The sequence below is a fragment of the Heloderma suspectum genome, chromosome 4 (genome assembly GCF_057233095.1).
Source record: "Heloderma suspectum isolate Gila_16-S chromosome 4, 16-S_ref, whole genome shotgun sequence".
In the NCBI taxonomy this organism is placed as follows: Eukaryota; Metazoa; Chordata; class Lepidosauria; order Squamata; family Helodermatidae; genus Heloderma; species Heloderma suspectum.
In genome coordinates, this window is record NC_139461.1 from 20,493,748 (window position 1) to 20,516,424 (window position 22,677).

General features: G+C 44.8%; 1 protein-coding gene across 1 annotated transcript in view; it reads left to right on the forward strand.

Moving 5' to 3' along the window:
- The window catches only part of ADCY8 (adenylate cyclase 8), a 174,934-nt gene that overhangs the window by 64,942 nt on the left and 87,315 nt on the right, over window positions 1–22,677 (forward strand). Inside the window, exons 3-5 of the mRNA XM_084848791.1 lie at window positions 1,741–1,871; window positions 4,377–4,488; window positions 15,514–15,641. Coding sequence (XP_084704917.1) covers window positions 1,741–1,871; window positions 4,377–4,488; window positions 15,514–15,641 — 371 coding nt within the window. The remainder of the gene's footprint in view (window positions 1–1,740; window positions 1,872–4,376; window positions 4,489–15,513; window positions 15,642–22,677) is intronic.

Consider the following 22,677-nt stretch of genomic DNA (forward strand, 5'->3'; position numbering starts at 1 on the left):
ATAGCCTTTGCATATGCTGATGTATATTTATAGATGCTGGCAGGGTGGTTCCCCTTATGACCTGTACCCCCAAACAACTCCTTAAGGATCTCTTGCTCCTTAAGAGCCCCACCTTCCTTCTTTTAAACTTCTCCTCCCCAATAACGTGAGGTTTAGGATGTAGGCATGGGGTGATTGACACTCTAGACATAGGGGTTAACCACAACAGTTTACTCATGAATTAAAAGCAAGCAAATCACAACTAAAGGTATTTACACAATAGAGCTGACTGATAAAAAAGGCATTAAGAGAAAATAAAAGTTGCAAAATGCAAGTTCCTCTACCCTAGCTGTACTTAAATTTCTCCAGTCTGCTTCTTCCTGCTCCCTCTTCAGGTTTTGGTCTCCCTGACTCTGCTTTTACAGCTGTGGTCTTTCTGACTCTCGTTCTTTATACCCTCCTCCCACAAAACTGAAAGTTCTGCTTCAAACCTGAAGAAATGAAACTTAACTGGGGAATGAAACTGAAACTTAACCAGGGACATAAAACTGCTCCTCTCAGGGTGGAGACCTGATGCCTTGCAGGGCTTCTCCTTAGCAGGATATGAGGTGCAGCTAGGAATGTATGAAACCCCTACCTTCTGTTCCAGGGGGGATCTGTGGGGGGGGGAGGCGATCCGTTCCTCCCCCCCAGGATCCTCTTGAGTGTCCGCACATCTGCTGGGTTCCATAGACCAGCCGGATCCTCCAGTGATACGGCAATGGTGGCTGCCATTGCTGTTTTGCTTTCATAAAGACAGCCACAAATAGCGTAGTGGATGCCACTTGCGGCTGTAAAGCCCTCGCAGCCGTTTACGGCTTTATTTATGTAAAACTCAGGGCTTTATGGCTGTCTTTCTCAAAGCAAAATGGCAATGGCAGCCACCATTGCCGTATAGCTGGAGGATCTGGAGCAGGCGTACCGGTCCAGCAGGAATCCTCCCAGAGTGGAGGTAAGAGGCGCCATCCCACCGTGGACTCCAGAGTTTGGAACACTGCAGACTTTGTAATCCAGTGTCAGTTGAGTCTGTGGAGGATTTCTCCAATATCCCTAGGTGCAGCACATCGCTTCCTGGTGGGAATAATGGGGCTTGTAGTTTTCAGATCACAAGCCCCTTTGCCAGAAATCATTTTCCAAGTGTTATTTCCAGCTAAGGAGTGGCTTGACAAGGCCTCATGGTAGTAAACCTGCCTCATCAAAGAAAGGTGAGGGAAACTTGCAAAAATATGGATGTCTGCATTTCACCCTTTTGGGTTCCTGCAAATGCTTGAAATAACCACCGAAGGAGGTTTTCAAGCACTCACCAGAACTGCTTAAAAAAGCCCACCCCCAAACAAATGGTTTTCTGTGCAAACTGGAAGGTGGGGCAAGTTTCACATTGCTATTCTTTTGGTCCACTTGGGGAAATCTGTAAATATTCAGTATCTTCTTTTAAAAGTTCCTTTTAAGGCCCTTCTGAAGCTTCCTTCACAACTCAAGCAGCGTTTTGTGGAAAGGATTTGAAGGGCCGTTAAAGAGAGCTGTTAAGAGCGCCTTGAAAAAATGGAAGTGTAACCAAAATGACCCCTTATCGATGGTTTTGTCTCAGCCCTAAAAATGCAGTACTCCAGAAGGGGACAGGAGCTTCGTGGCTTTGGGGCTATCATTGTTTTCCCACGAAGGATCCGTTGGGTCATCAGTTCCAGGAACCACTGCCTCTCCAATCTCTTGTTTATATTTCAGGAGCGACTGGTGCTGTCAGTGTTACCTCGATTTGTAGTGCTTGAAATGATTAACGACATGACCAATGTGGAGGATGAGCATTTGCAGCATCAGTTCCACAAGATCTATATTCACCGCTACGAAAATGTCAGGTGAGGGAACAGCCTGGCCCTTTCTTGCTTTAATTATCCTTTCCTCCATTGGATGTCAGATGGCGCCCTCTGTGTGTTGTCCTTTGATCAGTTCATTAATCACTGATTTGGAATGGCAGAAGTTGTGTTGCCTTCCGCCCCCCCTTCTTCTTTTTCTTTAGCAGAAGAACATTTCACACAATTCCCCCCTCCTCCCTAATTTGTCAGAGCACTTTGGTGACTTCTTGCTCATCACAGACATTCCGATTCGACTCCTTCCCTTGCAAATGTTCATGAAAAACAACAGTGCTTCAGATTTGCACTGCAGTCCATGGAGTGGAGTAAGACTTACTTTGGAGTAAGTAAGACTCATTGGGATTAACAGAGCTTGCTTCCATGTAAACATGATTAGGCTTAAGCTGTAATCTTTCTGGAGCAGGCAGTATCTGCTGTACTACATAGGCCATTCAAGCAACCATCTTGGACGGCACCTTTCGGTGTCGGGGGGGGGGGGAGGGATTTCTATTCCTTTCTAGCCAGTGGCCATGTAAGAAAGTCAGCCAGGGAAGTGGGGAATTCAAACATCTAAAGGGAAGGAATTAGCCTCTTGAATATGATGGTACATTGTGAAACCTACTTAGCCCCTAGCATGAATAAATAGAGGCTCTCCACAGCATTTTGCCAGCTCAGATCTTGCCTTTAGGAAGTTGTTTATGACTGCAGAGCATCCTTCCACAACTCCTGTATAATTTGTGAGGTATGATAATACATGTAACTCACCATATATGGAATCCTTCCAGTGGCTTAATGATTGTAGTAGTAGTAGTAGTAGTAGTAGTAGTATTTGTGCTGCATGATTGGCAATGAAAATACAAGAAGCATGTCCATCAGCTGGCTCACAGCAATGTAACAAAGTGCACAAATTGTGTAGGTGCACCCTATAATGCAAGAGACTTAATCCAAAAGAAAAATGCTTAGCTGCAACTTTAGCAAAAATCGAAACAATGCAAGAGGTTTTATCCCAAAGACAAGTGCTCAGTTGCAGCCTGAGCAAAAGCCTAAACAATGCTAGGAATTTCATCCCATGGACAAACACTTGGTTGCATCCTCAAAAAAGAAAAGAAAAAAAAAAAGCCTTGAACAAAGCAAAAGTTTTCACCCAAAGAAAAAGTGTTCGGTTGCACCTTGCAGAAGATTTAATAGTGTGATAGATTTAATCTGAAAGGGAAAAAACACAATTGGTTGCAGCCTTAACAAAGTCCAACAAGTTAATACTTAGGAAAGAGTTGTCCACCTGGGCCTGCAGTCCTCACCTAAGGGGGCTCCCCGAAAGGGTTGGCCAACGGCACTGACTTTTTGGTAAGGCAACAACGGGGTGGTGCTTTCCGCTGCCTTTGAAGTCCAGTTCCAGGAGCTGAAAAGCCTTTGGTCAGGAGGCAGATGGAGGAAAGAGCAATTGGGGAATCCATGCTGGGGGTGTGGGAGCAAGGGTGCTGGCAAGGTTCTGCAGCCTTCCCCGTCTCCCACTCAGTCCCACCTGACTTGTTTTTGTCAAGCTCACTCAAGGGACCCCAAGAGTGTAGTATAGTATAGTATATACTATGCGTATAGTAGCCACAGAACCACATCTATAAATCTCATGTTTTTATTCAAGGTATTTAAGAATGCTGTTTACTCTAAGAAGGCAAAAGCTTCTGGACTTAAAAAAATAACTATGTTTATTTAACATATACATTTCTGATATTAACTATTTCATGCACACTCAAACGCATACATAGCTATGCTTGGTGACAGAGTTATAGATATTTCTGCTAGTTATGAAGAAAGCACTCATTTTCTATTCACCTATTTGAGGCCTAGAGAGAGAGAGAGGTGGCAGCTCTATCTCACAAGGAAAGTTGGCTGTGGCTTTCCCTTTGTTTATAGTAGGGGTGGTCAACATCTGGGGTCTGGATTACCCCATAACACACCTGGGGCTGCACCATCATGCCACTGAACTTGCCAAATTCAGTACTTTAGACTTTTAGCTTTGCTGTTTTAAATCTGTATTTTAAATCTCTGCATTGCTGCTAGGTTTTATTCTGGTTTTATTCTGGTTGTATTGTTTACTGTTGTTCTAACGTTTTATATATTTTGTATTATTTCATTGTGTGCTCTTTGGTTTTAATTTTTGTGAACCTCTCAGAGAGCTCCGGCTATTGGGCGGTTTAGAAATGAAATAAATAAATACTGTGGCAGCAAGAAAGGACTGACTCTTTCTTAAACTGAACCCTTTTTTGCTACTGTGCCTTCAAAATTTGGCAGTAACCCTCTGCCTGTTTTCCTTCAAGGAAAAAGCTGGAATTTTTTGCTGTGGTGGCAAATTCAAGTAGCAGCAGGGTGGGTGGACCTGACCATAAAAGGGTCAGGAGGAACACATGCAGCAATCCACATGTTGTCCACCCCTGATATACAATATTACTGTTTGCATTGTTTGATCTGATGACCACCTAACAATACTAATTTTCTTTTCCATTCTTTGTTCAGCATTCTTTTTGCAGATGTAAAAGGATTCACCAACCTGTCTACAACACTATCAGCCCAGGAGCTAGTCCGGATGCTGAATGAACTCTTTGCCAGATTTGATCGCCTAGCGCATGTGAGTCAACTCAAGTTGCCTATTGGTTGTCAGCGCTTCAAATAAGAAGGTGGGACGTTGTGGTGGAACGACAACCATTTATTGTATTAGATCAGATTTGCACAACTTGCAAGCCGAAATGCTGAATGCAGTCCCCCAGCTCAGACATTTGGCCCGGTAGGTGCTTGACAACAACCCTGATGTTGCGGTCAGGCAGACAAAATTAGTATGCATTTGGCTTGGTGGGTCACAAATTTTGCAAGACTATGTAAGATGTTAGGAATGGGCAAACATGCATTGTTCAAGTTTGTTGAGATTCTCCAAATTCTTCTTTGAAGATCGTTTCTCCTTGTTTGTGTTTCCAAATGCAGGATTTTTTTTCTTATCAGGAAAAAAGTGCATTTAAAAGTGCACATTTTTTCCCGATCAAAAATGTGAATTTCTCCTCCATAGGCTAAAGTGTGGAAATGCAAATTTGGGATGGGGGGTGAGCAAATGCGTATTTCCAGAAGGGTGCATTTGCACAAGTGCGCATTTTTGAACATGAACACAAGTTCAGGAAATTGCGAACATTTCCCAAGCACTGCGTTCCTGTTCATGTTCAGGGTTGCCGGTGGGACAGGTTCGTATGATTTGTGAATGGGAATGAAACTCTCGTATATCCCTAAATGTTGTACAACTTAAGGTTGCCCCTGTTTTTTTACTATGCAAAATGGTATTTCGTTCTTTATAAGCAGACATTTGGCTCCCCTTCCATTTTGCATACATACAACAATGGGCTGATCACCCCTAAGAACCCTCTTGTTTCCCTAGTAGGGTGGCCAGCTGCGCTACTTTACAGAGTGCAGTCCTCTATTTGAAGAGCTCTCCAGTCCAAGTCATTTTTACAGATAAGGAACCTTCAAAAGGTAGAACAGGCAGGGGCCGTGAAGTTGCCCATCCACAGTTAGCACCTGGACAGCAGACTGAGCAGGCATGCACACAGGTCATCTGGTCACAGTCTTCCCCACTATGGTGAGATGTATTGTAGTTCTGTTTAATTATAGCTATCATTTCTAAATGTTCATCTATACATAAACATTAGCTCATGCAAATGTTATGCAGACTGTTATATCTTTTGTCCTCTTTTATGGTGATGCATTTCCTATTTTTTTGGCAATTCATCAGTGGCTACCCTATTATTCCTTAAGGCAGGTGGAGAATAGATTTTCCATTGCTGCTGATATACCCAAATGTCTCACAGTTAGTGGGAAATGAATTCCCTTTGAGACCACTCTTTGCATTGTCCTCGAATGAGGTGCTGGGATTGTATTTTTGCAATCCCATTCTCCTTCAGTCACTATGTAATATTGGTCCTTGAGATGGCAGGTCATCATTCCCAAATTCTGAAGCTTCTTTCCTATTGAACATAAGACTGCTAGCTGTTACAAAGATTCTTGGCTTGATTTGCTCATGGCCAGAAGGCTGTTTACCACCTCTTACCTTGTTCTCTGACTGAGGATGCATTCTTAAACAAAAAAATCTAAGGCGGATACCTGATCACCTGTGTCCTCTGCACTGGCTTCTGAAATACACATAAAAATCAAACAAACATTGGAATCTGGGAGCATACGCAACTATGTGTGCCTGTTCTTATTGAAAGCATGGGGCAGGAAACATACTATTTTATTTACAAAAATTATATACAATAAAATTCCCAAGCAGTGAACAATAAAAAGAAAGAAAAAACTAATTAAGATACTGAATTAAAATAATTAAAAATAAATTATGCAAATAAAACTGTGACTGGTCAGTCAGAGAAGGTTAATTTAAATAACAACGTGTTTAGCAAGCACCAAAGGCAACACTAAGTCGGTGCCTGCCTGACACCAACAGCCAGGGAGTTCCACAGAGAGGGAACCAATGCACTCAAAGCTCAACTCCAAAGGGAGTCCAAACGGACTGCAGGTCCATGCAGAGTCACCAGGAATCCCTCATCTGATGACCTCAGTGACTGGGCAGGTACTAGACCAAACTAGAAATGCAATCTTTTTCTTGGGTTTTCTGAAAGCCATTGTGCTTTGTTCTGATTTCCTAAGCAGTCTTAGACTGGCAATTATAATATATTTTGCTTCTAGATTTTGACCATGCAAGCCATCATTTGTTACCCGAGTCTCTCTAGTATTTTAAACTACTGGTAAGGGCACTACAGTTACAAGAGCAGCCAAGTGAATTAGGGCTGAATTTCCTTGGAATACTAGAAAGCCTCCTGAGAGTAAGTGGAAGCAACACAATTGCCTGGTGAGCCTCATGTTAGGAACACAGAAAGCTGCCTCATATCAGCTCAGACTGCCCATCTAGGCCAGTATTGCCTCCTCAGACTGGCAGTGGGTCTCCAGGGTTGCAGGCAAAGACCTTTTCTACCACCTGCTAGCTGATCTTTTTACCTGGAGATGTCAAGGATTGAACCTGGGCAAGGCATGCGCTCTACCACCGAGCCACGGCCCTTCTGCAAGGAAGTGTTGCACTGTCAAAGCTTTATAGCAAAGGTATTGATCCTCAGGCCTGCAAGTCAAATCTCGCCCACCTGCAGTTCCATGTTGGCCCTCCAGGGTCCCCCATATGGCTCCACCCCATTTCCCATGAATGCTGTTCGTTTTGTGGTTTTCTGACTTTTGCTTATTTTTTTCCCCATTCATAAATGCCTCTCTTAAGGCTTAGTTACTGTCAGAGCTTTAAGCTGAACTACACTGGTGTTTTTAATGTTTTGGCCTCTCCCCTGTTGCCTCTCTGCCCCACCCCCTCTTCCTTTCAGCTCTGCCCACCACTGGAATGTGGCCCCCTGAAGAGTTCTTCTAAATTCAGCACCCTCTGCTCTGAAGCATAATTCTAGATGATCACATATTGTACATTGTGAGGCTTGTGCTAACACTGGTGTAGGGATGTCCATCGCTGGGAAATCTGACCCTTTTTGGTCTCACCAGAGTGCTGTAGCACCTCCAACTCAGCTTGCATGTGTGAACTGAGGTGCAGGTTTTCCCTGAAATCTGGGAACTTTTTTCCGTTTTTTAAATTATTATGTGGATAAATAGAAATTTCTGCAAATGTCAGCCACAATTTGCACAATTTATTCACATCTCTATTTACATGCAAATTTGTACATAATTTTTGCAAATTTGTACATAATTTTTGCAAATTTCTATTTATGCATTTTTATTTTTATTTTAAATGGAAATCCATGAACTGGCCCAGCTCGATGCAGATATAGTTGGGCCAGCTTGCAGGAAACGAGCTGAAGTCCAGGGGGCCGACCTGATGAAAGTTCAGCAAGCTCCACCCCCAGACAGATTCCTCTGACATCCCTACACTGATGTAGCCCTTAGCGAAAACTTGTGGTCCAAGAGGAACAGCATACAGTATTTCATCAAGTGTGGCTCATGGCTTCTGAACCAGCTTTTGGTATGGGTGTGCCATTACCAGGGCTGTAATATATTGTCATTGCACTGAGATATATTGAAAAGATTCAGTGAAAGGCAAATCCTGCCCCATTCTCATTTCAATGAGTATTTCCACCTTTCTGCATGCTGACACCACATGTTTGGGCATGGATCAGCAAAAGTGGATATGTCCTCCTCCTCCACCACCTCCTCCTCCTCTTCTTCTTCTTCTTTTGCAAAGGAGGTCTGCAATAGCGCATCATTCATGTTCCCCATTCTGAAGTACAGACAGCACTACAGATCTGAACGACTGTTTCACAGAACATGTGCAATTACACACTGTACGGTTTGATTCAAAATCACAGACAGCAATATAAATTAATATATCTTAGCATTGCCAGAGCACAAGCAATCAGTTTAATTGTGCAACAACTTGTGCAGTGAAATATCTGTGCTTCTTCTGCACATAGATCCAATGATGACATTTACAAACTCATAGTCAGGGCAATTATCTTCAATTGTCGAAATGGATATTCACTTGGGTTATCTGTGTATCTAGATCCTCTGTGGGTGCCAAACTGTTCTCCTGACTATTTTCTCCATCAGACCTGAGAAACTTCTGTAGTCTCTAGCAGCACACATGGTAACTGGAAAAAGAGCCAAACGAATTGACACAGAGCCAAAGAAACAAGCTCTTCAAACGTCAGTCCGTGGAATGACAGAAGCTTTGCTCATGTTTTTGTTTGGCCTGATCATAAATCTTGGGGATGAGGGAGAAAAGGCTATGCCCAGAATGGAGGTTTTTCCAGCCAACTCCATTTGTGTTCAGTGTTCATATCTGTCCCTTCCAAACTGCCAAGTGCCAAACTGCTGTTCCTCACACACAAACCTCTGCTGCTGCCCCCTCTACCCAGCTGGAAGCGCATTGCCTTCCCAAGCTCTGATGGGTATCTCAGAGAGGTTTCCTCAGCTATCAGAAGAAGATCCTCTAACCATTAGCATCAGTGAATGAAACATCTTCAACCATCCTGGCCTATTAACCAGCAATATGCCCAACAAAGGAAATGTCAGGTTAACAGTCCTATCATTAGCAGGGTTTATTTTGCAAGCCATGGACAAGAGCAAAGAGTTATGCAAGGCACTATAGCACCCTCTGCTCCCCTTACTGGCCACTAGAAATATTATTCAATCTCACAGTGTCCTCCCTTGGCTTATGACGTTTCAAGCAGGCATTGTTCACACATGTTCAAGCTGATCTTCAGGACCCTAAGGGCTAGAAGAAGTAAAGCCAAGGTGTCCAAAATGCTGAATCCTGAGCCCAAAGTCCCATTTTGATCTCATGTTCTGCTTGCACCATGGGAATACCCACGAAAGAACCACAGAATACCCCAGCACCAGCCCAGATCTCACCATTCTGGAGAAGAGCAGCCTGATTAATAAGCTAGTGTCTCCCCCTCACCCGCCCTCTGTAGTTCTTTTTTGGATTGTGCATTCCTCTTTCCCCATCTGTTTCTGAAGTCAAGTTTCCAAACTGAGATGAATAGCATGCTCCAAGCTTCTGCTAGGCACTTGGCATATTGGTCTTGCTTGAACAGTGGGTAAAGTTGATAATACGGCACGGATCCTAGGAAATGCAATCCATCATTTTCCTGCCCCAGGAAGCCAAAATAAAAAAAGAAATTAAAAAAATCAAATCTTAATGAAGTTTCTATTTGGTGCCTTTCAGTGGATAGATATTTGAGCAGCTCATGTCTTTGGCTTTCTTCCATAGCAATTTTTCATGTGTGCTTTCAGTCACTGTGGTCTATTTTTATTTCATCTTTTTAAAAACATAAGCTTAAGCATTAATCTTTCACAGGGACTTTGCCATATATCATTAGCACATAAGACAAACCCTGCTGGATCAGATCAGAGGCCTATGCAGTCCTGCATTCTGTTCCCACATTGGATAACAAGATGCCTACAGGAAACCCACAAACAAGACATGAGCCCAGCCCAATAGTACCATACCACTCATGTTACCCAGCAAATGGTATTCAGAGGCATATATAACCACCATGACTAACAGCCATCTATAGCCTTATGCACCATGAATTTGTCTAACCCCCTTTTAAACCCATCCAAATTGGCAGCCATCACCACATCTTGGGGTAATGAATTCCACAGCGTAACGATGCACTTGTAAGCACTACCTTTAGAACCAAAGGACTATATAAACCAGGAATGGGCAAGCAAATGATGAATGGAGTGCCAGGATTCTCCAAAAATCATCTCACCGCTTGTCTTGTGCCTGATTCACGTTTTCGATCACTGCTCACTCTGTGTTAATGGGAAACTTGCATAAATCAAGCAGTGTTCAAGGGGGAAATTTGCACAAATTTCTTCCTTAGACTAAAGTGGGGCTGATTCAGTCCACAGAGGAAATTTGCACAAATTAGGAAATTTGTGCAGATCGAACTGGGGATTCAAAAAGAGATGAAAGCGAGCCCACGTTTGACAATTTGTGAATATTTTTGACATACAAATGCTCACGTTTGGAGCTTCGAACAGGGGCCTGCTCACATGTTTTGCAAACAAAAATGAAATTTCCATACATTCCTAGTATAAACTATTGGAACTGAGGTGGTGGCATTCTGCCTCCTTAGCCACGGTTACAGCATCATAACAGATTCACTGAGGGGCTAGTGCTAACTGGTCAAGCCTCATGTGGAGCGCTGTGTCCAGTTCTGGGCACCTTTCTTTGAGAAGGATGCAGACAAACTGGAGAGGGTTCAGAGGAGGGCAACGAAGATGGCCAGTGGTATGGAAAACAAGTCCTATGGGGAAAGGTTGAAGGAACTTGATATGTTTTCCCTGGAGAAGAGAAGACTGGGTGTGGGGGAACATGATAGGAGTAGGGATGCTGGAGAAATTCGAGATGGACTAAAATAAGCTCAGATTTCTAAGGATCCTACCTGCAGAATCCACTGCAGAGCAACCTCCTCAGGCCACGCGGAGTCTGTGGACTTCCAGAGCTTTTTTTTTGTTTTTAACTTTCCCAAAGTTTACGCAAGTTTATTTTATTCGTAGGAAAATATGTGTGTTTCTGCTGAGTCTGGTAAATATACACGGGGAAAAGTTGAATGGAATGTGGCAGGGGGGACAATACGCTCAATGTTATGTACTAAGGTAAATGATGTACATTGTTGAGAATTCTTTTACGTAATTCTTTGCATACTTTTCCACATAACGAAAAAAATTGAATCTGTCTCTGAGTGGACAACAGAACAAAAGGTGCCTGACAGTCCATGAAGCACAGATGGATCAGATTTTACACAATCTATACAACCCTAGATAGGAGTCTTCAAATACCTGAAGGACTGTCACATAGAAGAGGGCAAAGGCTTGTGTTCTGTTGCCCCAGAGGGCAGGATGAGATCTAGTGGGCTTAAGTTACAAAAGGGTAGACTTTCATCGAACATTAGGACAACCCTCTTGACAGAAGAGCAGTTTGACAATGGAACCAATTACCAAGAAGAGTGGTGGGCTCTCCCTGGCTGGAGGTCTTCAAGCAGAGGCTGGACAGTTCATCTGTTTAGGATGATCTAGTTCTGGATTTTTTGCATCGAGCCATAGGGTTGGACTAGACATCCTCCAAGACACCCTCCAACTCTAGGATTTTATTATTCTCATGTCATGTACATTCTTGATGACTGAAATATCAAGCAAATGACTTGAATAAACCATCTGTCACCTTACATAATCCCAAGCAAAATGTTTTATATATAGGTTAAGACACAATCCTATGCAAGTTCAGACTGAAAAAAAAAGGCGTACAACTCCCAGCATGCACCAGGCAGCATGGCTGGCTGGGGCACGCTGGGAGTTGTATGCCTTTTTTTCTTTTTAATCATGCATAGGATTGCACCCTTAGTTCATGCCAGTCATGGTGCTGAGCAATCAAGGGATGCACATTCATCTGTGAACTGGCCTTAATGGACTCACTGTGGCAGTCTCTCCCATGACCAACAGCCTACTGCATTAGTTGCAAGAGAACATGACATTCCTGACTATGAAATTCCCTCATGCAAGGGAGGCCTAACGTGGATAGAACTACCTAGCCAAAAATAAACTTTACTTACTTACTTACTTACTTATTTATTTATTGCATTTATATCCCGCCTTTTTTCCTCTTGCAAGGAACCCAAGGCAGCTTACATTCTCGTCCTCCTCTGCTCCATTTTATCCTCACAACAACAACCCTGTGAGGTAGGCTGGGCTGAGAGTCTGTGACTGGCCCAAAGTCACCCAGTGAGCTTCCATGGCTGAGTGGGGACTAGAACCTGGATCTCCCAGCTCCCAGTCCAGCCCTCTAGCCACTACGCCACGCTGGCTCTCATCTCATTATATACATTATATACATATACATCTCATTAATTCCAGTGGGAGTTAATGCTCTCCCATTGACTTAAAATCCTATAATTCAAGTTATCTTAAGTTTGTAGCACCAGTGTATTTAGTACACTCCTGCTATGTTCACTACAGTCATATCCACATTATCTGCAGTGTTTGTCATGGTAAAATTCCCTGGAAAATCTGATGCATCTGAGTTAGAAGCTTTCTGACCAAACCATGGCAAATTGCAGAGGGCTCAGTAACTGTGGCATTTCACCCCCACCAGGCTTTCTAAGATCTTAAGCCACCTGGCCACTTTAGTCTTTGAAGGGTAGAGCAAGACTATATCTAAGGATAGGCATTTCATTGAAGTCAGCATCTTGCCCAAAATATCTCAACAACCACTAGGGATGGATGGACTCCCCTCTGTCTAGTCCCTTCAGGAGATCTCCAATGTCACTGCCCACCCATGTGAGCTGCGCTGCAGGAGCTAAAGGATGGCTTGTTATCTGGAGTGATTGCTCCTTTACGGCAGCCATAGATGCAACTTTAGTTATGTGGAAGTAACCCAGTCCCAGAGCCATGATTGTGCACACAATTGCAGCTTAGTAAGGGGAGAGATGGCTTCACAGTGCTTCTCAGTAGTCACTGAGCAAGTAAGCAAGCCCCCCCCACCTAGTGAGCAGGATCTGGGTAGCTGGGCAGGGGGGCAGGGGGGGGGCCTGTCAAACTCCACCCCCTGCTCAGAATCCCATGTCATCCCTAACAGCCACATATATCAAAACCTTTGTAGTCCTTTTTGTGACATGTTAGGAATGTTCTCCCCCTCCCCTCTCTCTCTTGGCGAACTTCTGCATTGCTCTTCTTCTTTTTGGCAATTTTCTTGAACAGATGGTTTGACATGTAGTATTTAATGAGCCATCAAGATCCAAGCCGTTGTGGCTTTCTCTCATTTTTCAGAATATTCCAGAGAGCTGCTTGTGGAGAAAGGCTTAAAAATGAAGTGCCTGTCTCTTTAAAAAGCCAGTGGAGACTCCCCATTTCCATGCAGTCTCCCTGTCACATTTGAAATATCTTCCATGCTCACAAGCTCCAGTTCTCCCCAGATAGTTCTTTCTATGAGCAGTAGATTGGAAATCTCTCCTAGTTCTCACTTTTAATTCCACCTCCCTGGGTTTATGAAAGTTCTAATTAGGGATGTACAGACTGTGTAAAATCTGTTCTGTCTTTGTTTCATGGATTGTCATGTGCCTTTCATTCTGGTGTCCACCCATTGCTGGAATTTGATTTTTTTTTGTTTCCAAATTTGTGCAAATTCGCATTTCTGCAAATGTGCATTTGCACAATTTCACACATGCAAAAATGCACAAATCCCCCTAAAATGCACATTTTTACACTTTAGCCTATGGGAGAAATGCGCATTTATGGCCATTTTTAGAAAATGTGTATTTTTCTACACCAAACTTTGTGCAAAATTCAGGAAAGTTAGAAAACTGCCCTGCAAGTCTGCAGAATCCACCTGACAGGGGGAAAACCACTCCACTGCAGAATCCGCTGGTCAGATTCATGAAAATCCAAACTTTTTGGTTCTGTGGTGGATTTCTCTGACACCCCTAGTGCCAATGGCTCATTTCTCTGCATGTATGTGGTATGTGGACATGCCATGTCCTAAGTGCCAGAACAGGTGTGCCCAAGCCCATATGATCATATCTGATTGGAGGATCCACCTTCCCCGTCAATCATCCCTGGGTTCTTGAATGATTTCCCATGGACAAATAAGTCATCTTCTGAACATCCAAGTTGACCTTCACATTCCTGATATGAGTACTATGGAGTTCTAGATTCTGCTTAGAATTATTCCATGTCTAAGCTAATTTGTCAGGACTGGGCCATGGGCCACAGTCTGAGGGGAACCAGGAACATGCAAGTTTTATTTAGACAAAAACTCCTGTATAGAGCTCTCTCAGGCTGTAGCCCCTCTCTCCTCGGGCCAGAAGCAGCAAGTGTTGCCCTTAACTACTTCCTGGTTCCTCCCAGGAAGCACAATCCATTCAGGCTGAATTCAGCAGTTCTTTCATATTGTTACACCCTCCAGATGTTTTGGACTACAACACCCATCATCCCTGATCATTGGCCAGCCTGGCTGGGGCTGATTGTGGTTGTGATCCCAAACATCTCAAGGGTACCAGTTTGAGGTAGGCTGCCCTAATCCGTCTCTGGTTACTCATCATGGGTATGAAAGTACCCACAATGTGAAACAGAGATAGAGCCCCAGAGCCAGCCCGGATCACTCTCAGGCAGCTACCGGAACCCAGGGCTTTGGCTGGGCCCACTCCTGACACGTGCCCTGAGCCCCTGGGGGAGAGAACCTTATTTTAATTTTCCACAGTGCAGTGGAGGCTGGTGGCTCCAATTTTGGTGGGGCTGTAAATGCATTCTGGGTTTCAGTCAAAACCAGTTAGTACTCTAGAGGAGCTATCCAGTGTACTGAACCCTACCCGCAAAATAGGTTCAGCACCTTGGATAGCTCCTGTAGAGTTCTCACTGGTTCTGACTGGAACCCAGAATAGATTCACAGCCCTACTGAAATCAGAGCCCCCAGCTTCCATTGCCTCGATGCGCTTGAGCAATACTACACTGGGGGCATTATGGGAAATGTAAATTGCTCCCTGGCACTGATTTAAAGCACTGCTGCTGCTCATTGCTGCCCCCACCAGGTAAGCCTGCCAGGACCCACCATCATAGGAAAGGGCCCACCAGAGGTCGCTTTGCCAGGAGGCCCTTCAAACCTGACCTTGCAGAGATACAACCACAGCTGTTCTCCAGTGCTCAGGGATGTACACAGTACCATATAACCTGGAAATTCTTCATTCCTGAATATTGGCTCTACTCCTCATTCTCAGTGCTAGGTCACAGCCTGCCCAACAAACACAACTCCCTTCTCTCCTTAGAGTCTCTACGGAAATTTCTCACACTGATTTCTGATTTGGGCAATTTGGCAAGCACAACAGCGCCGCCTGCAGTGTTCAGATCTTGGGAGTCTTTTTGATGTTCTTCTCTCCAGGATATCCTTGGGCCTGTTTCTTTCTGGATGCAGAAAGGCAGGAATGTTCATCATACCTCTCCCACACACACACGTCTCATAAAGAGCATTCAATTTTCTTTTCTTCCAGGGTTCATCACTTCATATCCACCCTGCTCTTTCACACCCAATCTCACTGTTGCAGCTCATTCTTTTCTCTCTCTTTGGATACAGGAACATCATTGCCTTAGAATTAAGATCCTGGGAGACTGCTACTACTGTGTGTCTGGTCTCCCAGAACCTCGCCAGGACCATGCTCATTGTTGCGTAGAAATGGGACTCAGCATGATCAAAACAATCAGGTAATTAATTTTCTTTCTTCTCTTCTTTTTACTGCTGCCAGCACACTGTGCTTCCATCTGTGAGTTCCCAGCTCCTTGTTCCTAGAATGTAGAGGTTGAACTTCCTAAAATTCTCTCCTTGGTGCTTTATTGTGTCCTTGGTTTGTGGTATTGTTGTAGGTAGGCAGTCCTTGCTTTCTAGAATGAGGGTTGATGGCCTGTAACATAGAAAGCTGCTTGATTACCAGGGCAGACTATTTGTCCATTTAGCCCAGTACTGTCTACTCAGACTAGAAACCATTCCACAGGGTCTCAAGCACCTGAACTTGGTCACTGGCAGTGCCTGTTCCAGGTTTTTGAAGGCCCTTGGGCAAGTCGCCCTCAATGGGCCCCCTCCCTCAGTGAGTCTACCTTCTGACCACCATTGTCACCAGCTGTTCTTGCCCTTCCTCCTCTTTCTCTTCATTGCTACCACTTGCTTGCTTGGCAAGCGAGAGAACCAATGAGCAGGTAAGTAGGGGCATCCGCTGCTCCTCCATCTCATCACCATCATTGCCTGGGCCAGAGTGAGTCGCAGATGGACAAGCAGGTTAAAATTCTGAAGAGAAGGAGCAATTCTGGGGGGTTGTCAGTTGCTGGGGAGTGGGCCCTCGGCTGGTGCCTGACTATGCATACCCTTGACACTGGCCCTAGTAATTGGAGATGATAAAGACTGCACCTCAACCTTCTGCATGCAAAGCATGTGCTCTACCAATGAACCACTAGGGATGCTGGAGAATTCTGCCACAGACTCAAATGAGGCTAGATTTCAACGAATCTGACTTCTGGAGTCCACAGTGGAGTGGCCACACTTACCTCCGGGTCTGGAGGAGTTCCCACGGAGTGGCTCTCCAGCTCCCTATGCAATGTGACACACTAATGATGACTGCCATTCGCCTATTGCAGGGGAAAATACAGCCATAAATGGCATATTGCATGCCATTTGCGGCCCTAAAGCACTGAGTTTGACCTAAATACAGCTGCAAACAGCTGCAACTTAAAGTCAAAGTCAGTGCTTCACAGCCGCAAATGGCATACAATATTTTTTTCCCCTGCAATAGCCTAATGGCAGCCACCATTAGTGTATCGTGTTGTATAGGGAGCTGGAGAGCTGCTCCACCAACTTCAGTGTATGGGACTGGGCTCCGGAGGATTCCAAGGGGCCCCAAGCAGCCCAAATTGCCCCTTCCAGGACCCTCACCCCAGACCGGACAGTGAGGGGTTCGTACATCCCTATGAACCACTACAATAATTACCCTCGGCATCATTGCTGCTGTCCTGGAAGACCTTGTCTCTCATCCTTGATATGTGTGGGTTTCTGGAGTAATGCTCTGCTGAACTGACAAGGACCATTTCTCAGCCTTTTCACCCATCTTGAAATTGGCTGTTTGGTTTTGGCTATATTTCAGGGGTTCTGTGAAATTCTTTTATGTGTGTGTGGGGTGGGGGACTGGAGTGGATGTCATTTTGTTTTTCCAAGAAAGCCCTATTCTAAGGCACTTTTGTTCACACAATGCCCTAGAATGAGTCTGCATCCAGGGCATTCTCAGGGAAAGGAAATGGCAGCTGGGCTGCTGAGAACGACGTTCTGCTGTCGCTAAAAAGGGATCCAATTAGGTGCCTTTGAAACAGATAGAAGTAACTCTTCCTCCCCCCTCCCCCCTGAACCTACTAGTGAATTCCTCTCAAAACCCCAGTAAAATAGACCCCACTTTTGCCATCAAAATGAAGCCATAAAATTGAAGGGGCCATTTGGGTCGTCCCCCCCCCTACCACCATTATGGTTGGGGGGTACGTGTGTTTGTGGAGATGACTTGATATCTCTCTCACGCTTTCTCTCTCTCTCTCTCTCTCTGTGTGTGTGTGTGAGAGAGACAGACAGACAGACAGACAGACAGAGACATTGTATGTGCATTGTATCTCTGATATTCTACACACAAGGACAGATACACCCCTTGAAGGACCCTTCTTTATGAGGGTCAGGATACCCCATGATAGGGGATATGGGCAGGCCTTTTCCTCACCACAACAGTATCCTCAGTAGCAGTGCTTTATGTTTCCCATAGGAGTGATTGGCAACCCATTTATTTATATGGGAGAAAACTAAGGAGTACACTTGGGGATGCCACAGGTGTGGTTTTTTAATAATCCTGCTTCCTTCCCCAGTGATCTAATCCAGGGGTGTTGAACCTCTTTCAACCCAAGGGCCCAATTCCATTTCGGGGAACCTTTGGGGAACCACTTTCTAGTGGTGGGAGGTGGGACAAAGGCAAAAGGTGAAGGGCCCAAAACACCCCAAATGCCAGCATATTTTCGCTTAAAGCTCTTACTGACAGTAACTAAACCTTAGGAGCAACATTTCAACCTTTTAGGATGGGGGAAAAAACTTCATGAAAGCTCTCTATATGATCAGTGGTTGGGAGGAAAGGGGTGGGGCCAGAGAAGGGGGTGTGATCTTCTGGGGAATCCCAGCAGGCTGGATTTGGCCCGCAGGAGGGCTGGATTTGGCCCCCAGGCCTGAGGTTCCCCACTCCTGCACTAGAAAATGACAGGATATTGGAAACTTGCTTTTGTACACAGACAGGTAGATTTGATTGATTGATTGATTGACTGATTGATTGATTAAATCATTTGTATCCAGTTTATTTGGCCCTATGAAGGGCCTCAGATGTTGCTTACAATAAGACAGGGAGGAAACATTCAATTAAAAGTACAGGAAACCTGAGTGGATGATAAAATAGGTTGAAAACAACAAAAAAAATGAAATAAGTAAGGTTTGACCACAGCGCTAAGGTGCAAGGTTGGTTGGAGAGCTATCCCTGTCTTGTATCTTCATATGGTGATTCTTTCTGAACTTAGCACATTGCAGAAGTAATTTTCAGAAAAAGCAAATAAATAATTCCTAATTTGTTGCCTCTATCTCACATCAGACTGAGGTCATTAAGACCTATTGCTGATGTGCTGTGATCAGTATGCCCTAGAAAGCTAACAGCTGTAAAATAACACAAGGCTCACATTCTTCCTCCCTGCTCTCCTAACACTCAGGATGGGGCAGTGCAGGTGAATTGCTTTTTCGGCAATTCCTGTCACTGTAATAGCACACCACTTATTTTTCTCCCCCCCCACTCCCTCTCTCCTACACACTGGATTTATGCTGCTGTTGGCCACATCCAAAAATCAAGGCGATCGTGGACACATGTAATGTTTCATAGAATCATCGAATCATAGAATAGTGGGGTTGGAAGGGGCCTATAAGACCATCAAGTCCAACCCCCTGCTCAGTGCAGGGATCCAAGTCAAATCAATCGAAGTCTGACTGCTTCTGTCTCCTCTAGAGGAGGGCCTCAGAGTTAAGGCACGTGAGATCACAGGAGACAAATACTGTTGCTTATTCTCCCTCTTAAGCAACCCCCCCCCCCTTTGAAAGAAATGAGATTTCCACTGATGTGGCTCAACATTGGCAAGGCTCTGCTTTTGAAAATACATTCCAAATCAAAGAAACCTGGAGAATGTTTGGGTATGGTGGTCATGTCCAGAGGCCCCCCCCCCCAGCATGTTTGTAGTTAAACAAAGTCAATCTTCAAGTAAATAGACTTTATTATGTGAATCCATCAGTCCAGGAGTGGTTCAGGCTACGGACCTTGTCATCCTTCGGCAACCTAATGTTAATATCCCTGATTAAGCTGGCACAACAGTAAATATCCTACCTGAAGATCCCTTTGAGGGATGCACAACTGTTAGGAGAGAAAGTTACTGCAAATCTGGTGTCAGTCTGCAGCACAGAACCTGAAATGCATTCTCTCAGTCCCACCCTCAGGGTGGAGGGTGGAATCATAGAATAGAATCATAGAATAGTAGGGTTGGAAGGGGCCTACAAGGCCATCGAGTCCAACCCCCTGCTCAATGCAGGAATCCAAGTCAGAGCATCCCTGACAAATGGCTGTCCAGCCTTGTCTTGAAGGCCTCCAGTGTGGGAGAGCCCACCACCTCCCCAGGTAATTGGTTCCATTGCCGTATTGCTCTGACACTCAGGAAGTTTTTCCTGATGTTCAGTCGGAATCTGGCTTCCTGTAACTTGAGCCCATTATTCCGTGTCCTGCACTCTGGGATGATCAAGAAGAGATCCTGGCCTTCTTCTCTGTGACAACCTTTCAAGTACTTGAAGAGCGCTATCATATCTCCCCTCAGTCTTCTCTTCTCAAGGCTAAACATGCCCAGTTCTTTCAGTCTCTCTTCATAGGGCTTTGTTTCCAGTCCCCTGATCATCTTTGTTGCCCTCCTTTGAACCCTCTCCAGCTTGTCTGCATCCTTCTTAAAGTGTGGTGCCCAGAACTGGACACAGTACTCCAGATGAGGCCTAACCAGTGCTGAGTAGAGGGGAACTAGTACTTCCCGGGATTTGGAAGCGATGCTTCTATGAATGCAGCCCAAAATAGCATTGGCCTTTTTTGCAGCCACATCACATTGTTGGCTCATATTCAGCTTGTGATCGACGACAATTCCAAGATCCTTCTCGCTCGTAGTGTGGTTGAGCCACGTATCCCCCATCTTGTAACTGTGCATTTGGTTTCTTTTTCCTAGGTGCAGAACTTGGCATTTGTCCCTATTAAATGCCATTCTGTTGTTTTCTGCCCAGCACTCCAGTCTATCCAGATCACTTTGAATTTTGTTTCTGTCTTCCAAAGTATTAGCTATCCCTCCCAATTTTGTGTCATCTGCAAATTTGATCAGCATTCCCTGCACCTCCTCCTCCAAGTCATTAATAAAAATGTTGAAGAGCACTGGGCCCAGGACTGAGCCCTGCGGTACCCCACTCGTTACCTCTCCCCAGCTTGAGAAGGTCCCATTGATAAGCACTCTTTGAGTCCGATTCTGTAGCCAACTGTGGATCCACTGGATCGTTGTTTCATCTAGCCCACTTCGAGCTAGTTTGCTCATCAGGATATCATGGGGCACTTTGTCGAAAGCTTTGCTGAAGTCGAGGTATATGATGTCTACAGCATTCCCACGGTCTACAAGGGAGGTGACTTGATCAAAAAATGAGATCAGATTTGTCTGGCAGGACTTGTTTTTGACAAATCCATGTTGGCTTCGAGTAATCACTGCATTGTTGTCAAGGTGCTTCCAGATGGATTGCTTTATGATCTGCTCCAGAATTTTCCCAGGGATTGATGTCAGACTGACTGGTCTGTAGTTCCCAGGTTCCTCCTTTTTACCCTTTTTGAAGATAGGGACAACGTTAGCCCTCCTCCAGTCATCTGGCACTTCCCCGGTCCTCCATGATTTCTCAAAGAGAATAGACAGCGGTTCTGAGAGCTCTTCTGCCAGTTCCTTTATGACTCTAGGATGCAGTTCATCTGGCCCTGGAGATTTGAACTCATTCAAAGTAATGAGGTGTTCCTTGACCATATGCCTGTCGATCTCAAGCTGCAATCCTGCCCCTTCAGCCTGTACTTCGCCTTTGCCAGGGGGGTCATAGACCCTCTTTTGGGAGAAGACTGAGCCAAAGTAGGAATTGAGCACCTCTGCCTTTTCTTTGTCATCTGTTATCATTTTGCCATCCTTATTTAATAGCTGAACAACCATTTCTTTCCTCTGCCTTTTACTATGCACGTAGCTGAAGAAAGCCTTTTTGTTGTTTTTAGCATCCCTCGCTAACCTCACCTCGTTCTCCGCTTTAGCCTTCCTGACGCCATCCCTGCAATTCTGTGCTACCTGCCTGTACTCTTCCTTTGTTACTTGGCCTTCTTTCCACTTCCTATATGTGTCCTTTTTTGTTTTCAGGTCATCCCTAAGCTTTTTGTGAAGCCACATTGGCTTCTTCTGTTGTCTTCCACCTTTTCTTCTTGTTGGAATTGTTTGTGATTGTGCCTTGAGAATTTCCTTTTTTAAAAGTTCCCACCCATCTTGGACTCCTTTTCTCGCTAGCATTGCTTGCCATGGGACCTTACTGATCATTGTTCTGAGTTTGTTAAAATCAGCTTTCCTAAAATCCAGGGTACGCGTTTGAGTACACTCGGCTTTTGCTTCCCTTAGAACCAAGAACTCAAGTACAACATGGTCGCTTTCCCCCAGAGTTCCTGTAACTGCTACTTTATCCACTAAGTCATCTCTGTTGGTTAGGATCAAGTCAAGGATAGCCGATCCTCTAGTTCCTTCCTCTACTTTCTGTAGGAGGAAGTTATCCGCCACACAAGTCAGGAATTTCCTGGAGGGGCCATGTTTTGCAGAATTTGTCTCCCAACAAATATCGGGGAAATTGAAGTCCCCCATTACTACTACATCATGCTTCCTTAAAACATTGGCTATTTGCTTTTCAAAAGTTTCATCCTTGGCTTCTCCTTGATTGGGTGGCCGGTGGAGACCTCTTGTGATGGGTCAACCTTGTAGAATGCCTTACTTCCTTAAGCTGCTCATCCCTCTTGATTCATCATCTGATCCTTGCATCTGTCACACACACACCCCATGAGTTGCTGTGTTCCCAAAGAAGGAGAGGTTATGGTTGGGCTTGATCCAACTCTTTAGTCTGCACTTGGACAGATTCTTCCCTGCCTCTGTCTCCCTGAGGCTGTGGTCCCTCCCCCACCCCTTCGCACTGATTTTCATCTGACTCTGAGTCTGTTCCCATGGCTTCTGCAAAGACGCTGGGCCCAGTCCTGACTCTGGTTGTCACAACCTCCTGATTAGAGAAAGGTACTTTCCACCTGCTCTTTTGTGTACAATTTCACATGTTCCAGGTCAAAGTGCCAGAGGCAATACCACTCACTGGGGAACAATTAGCAGTATCCTATGCTGCCCATGCACTAGTGAGAGCCACCGGTAGTGCAACAAGAAGCTAGCAGTTCCTGAAGTTCCCTTCACAAAAGGAAGTTCTGCAGACCTGTCTGGTTCTGCAAACAAGCATTTCTGCTCATTTCTAGAGTTGTTTAAGGAAGTGCTAGTTTCCTCTGGCACTTCTAGTTGGTCCCGCAGGTGCAACAAACCAAGCAAAGGTGCAATGGCTCTGTTGGATACTGTC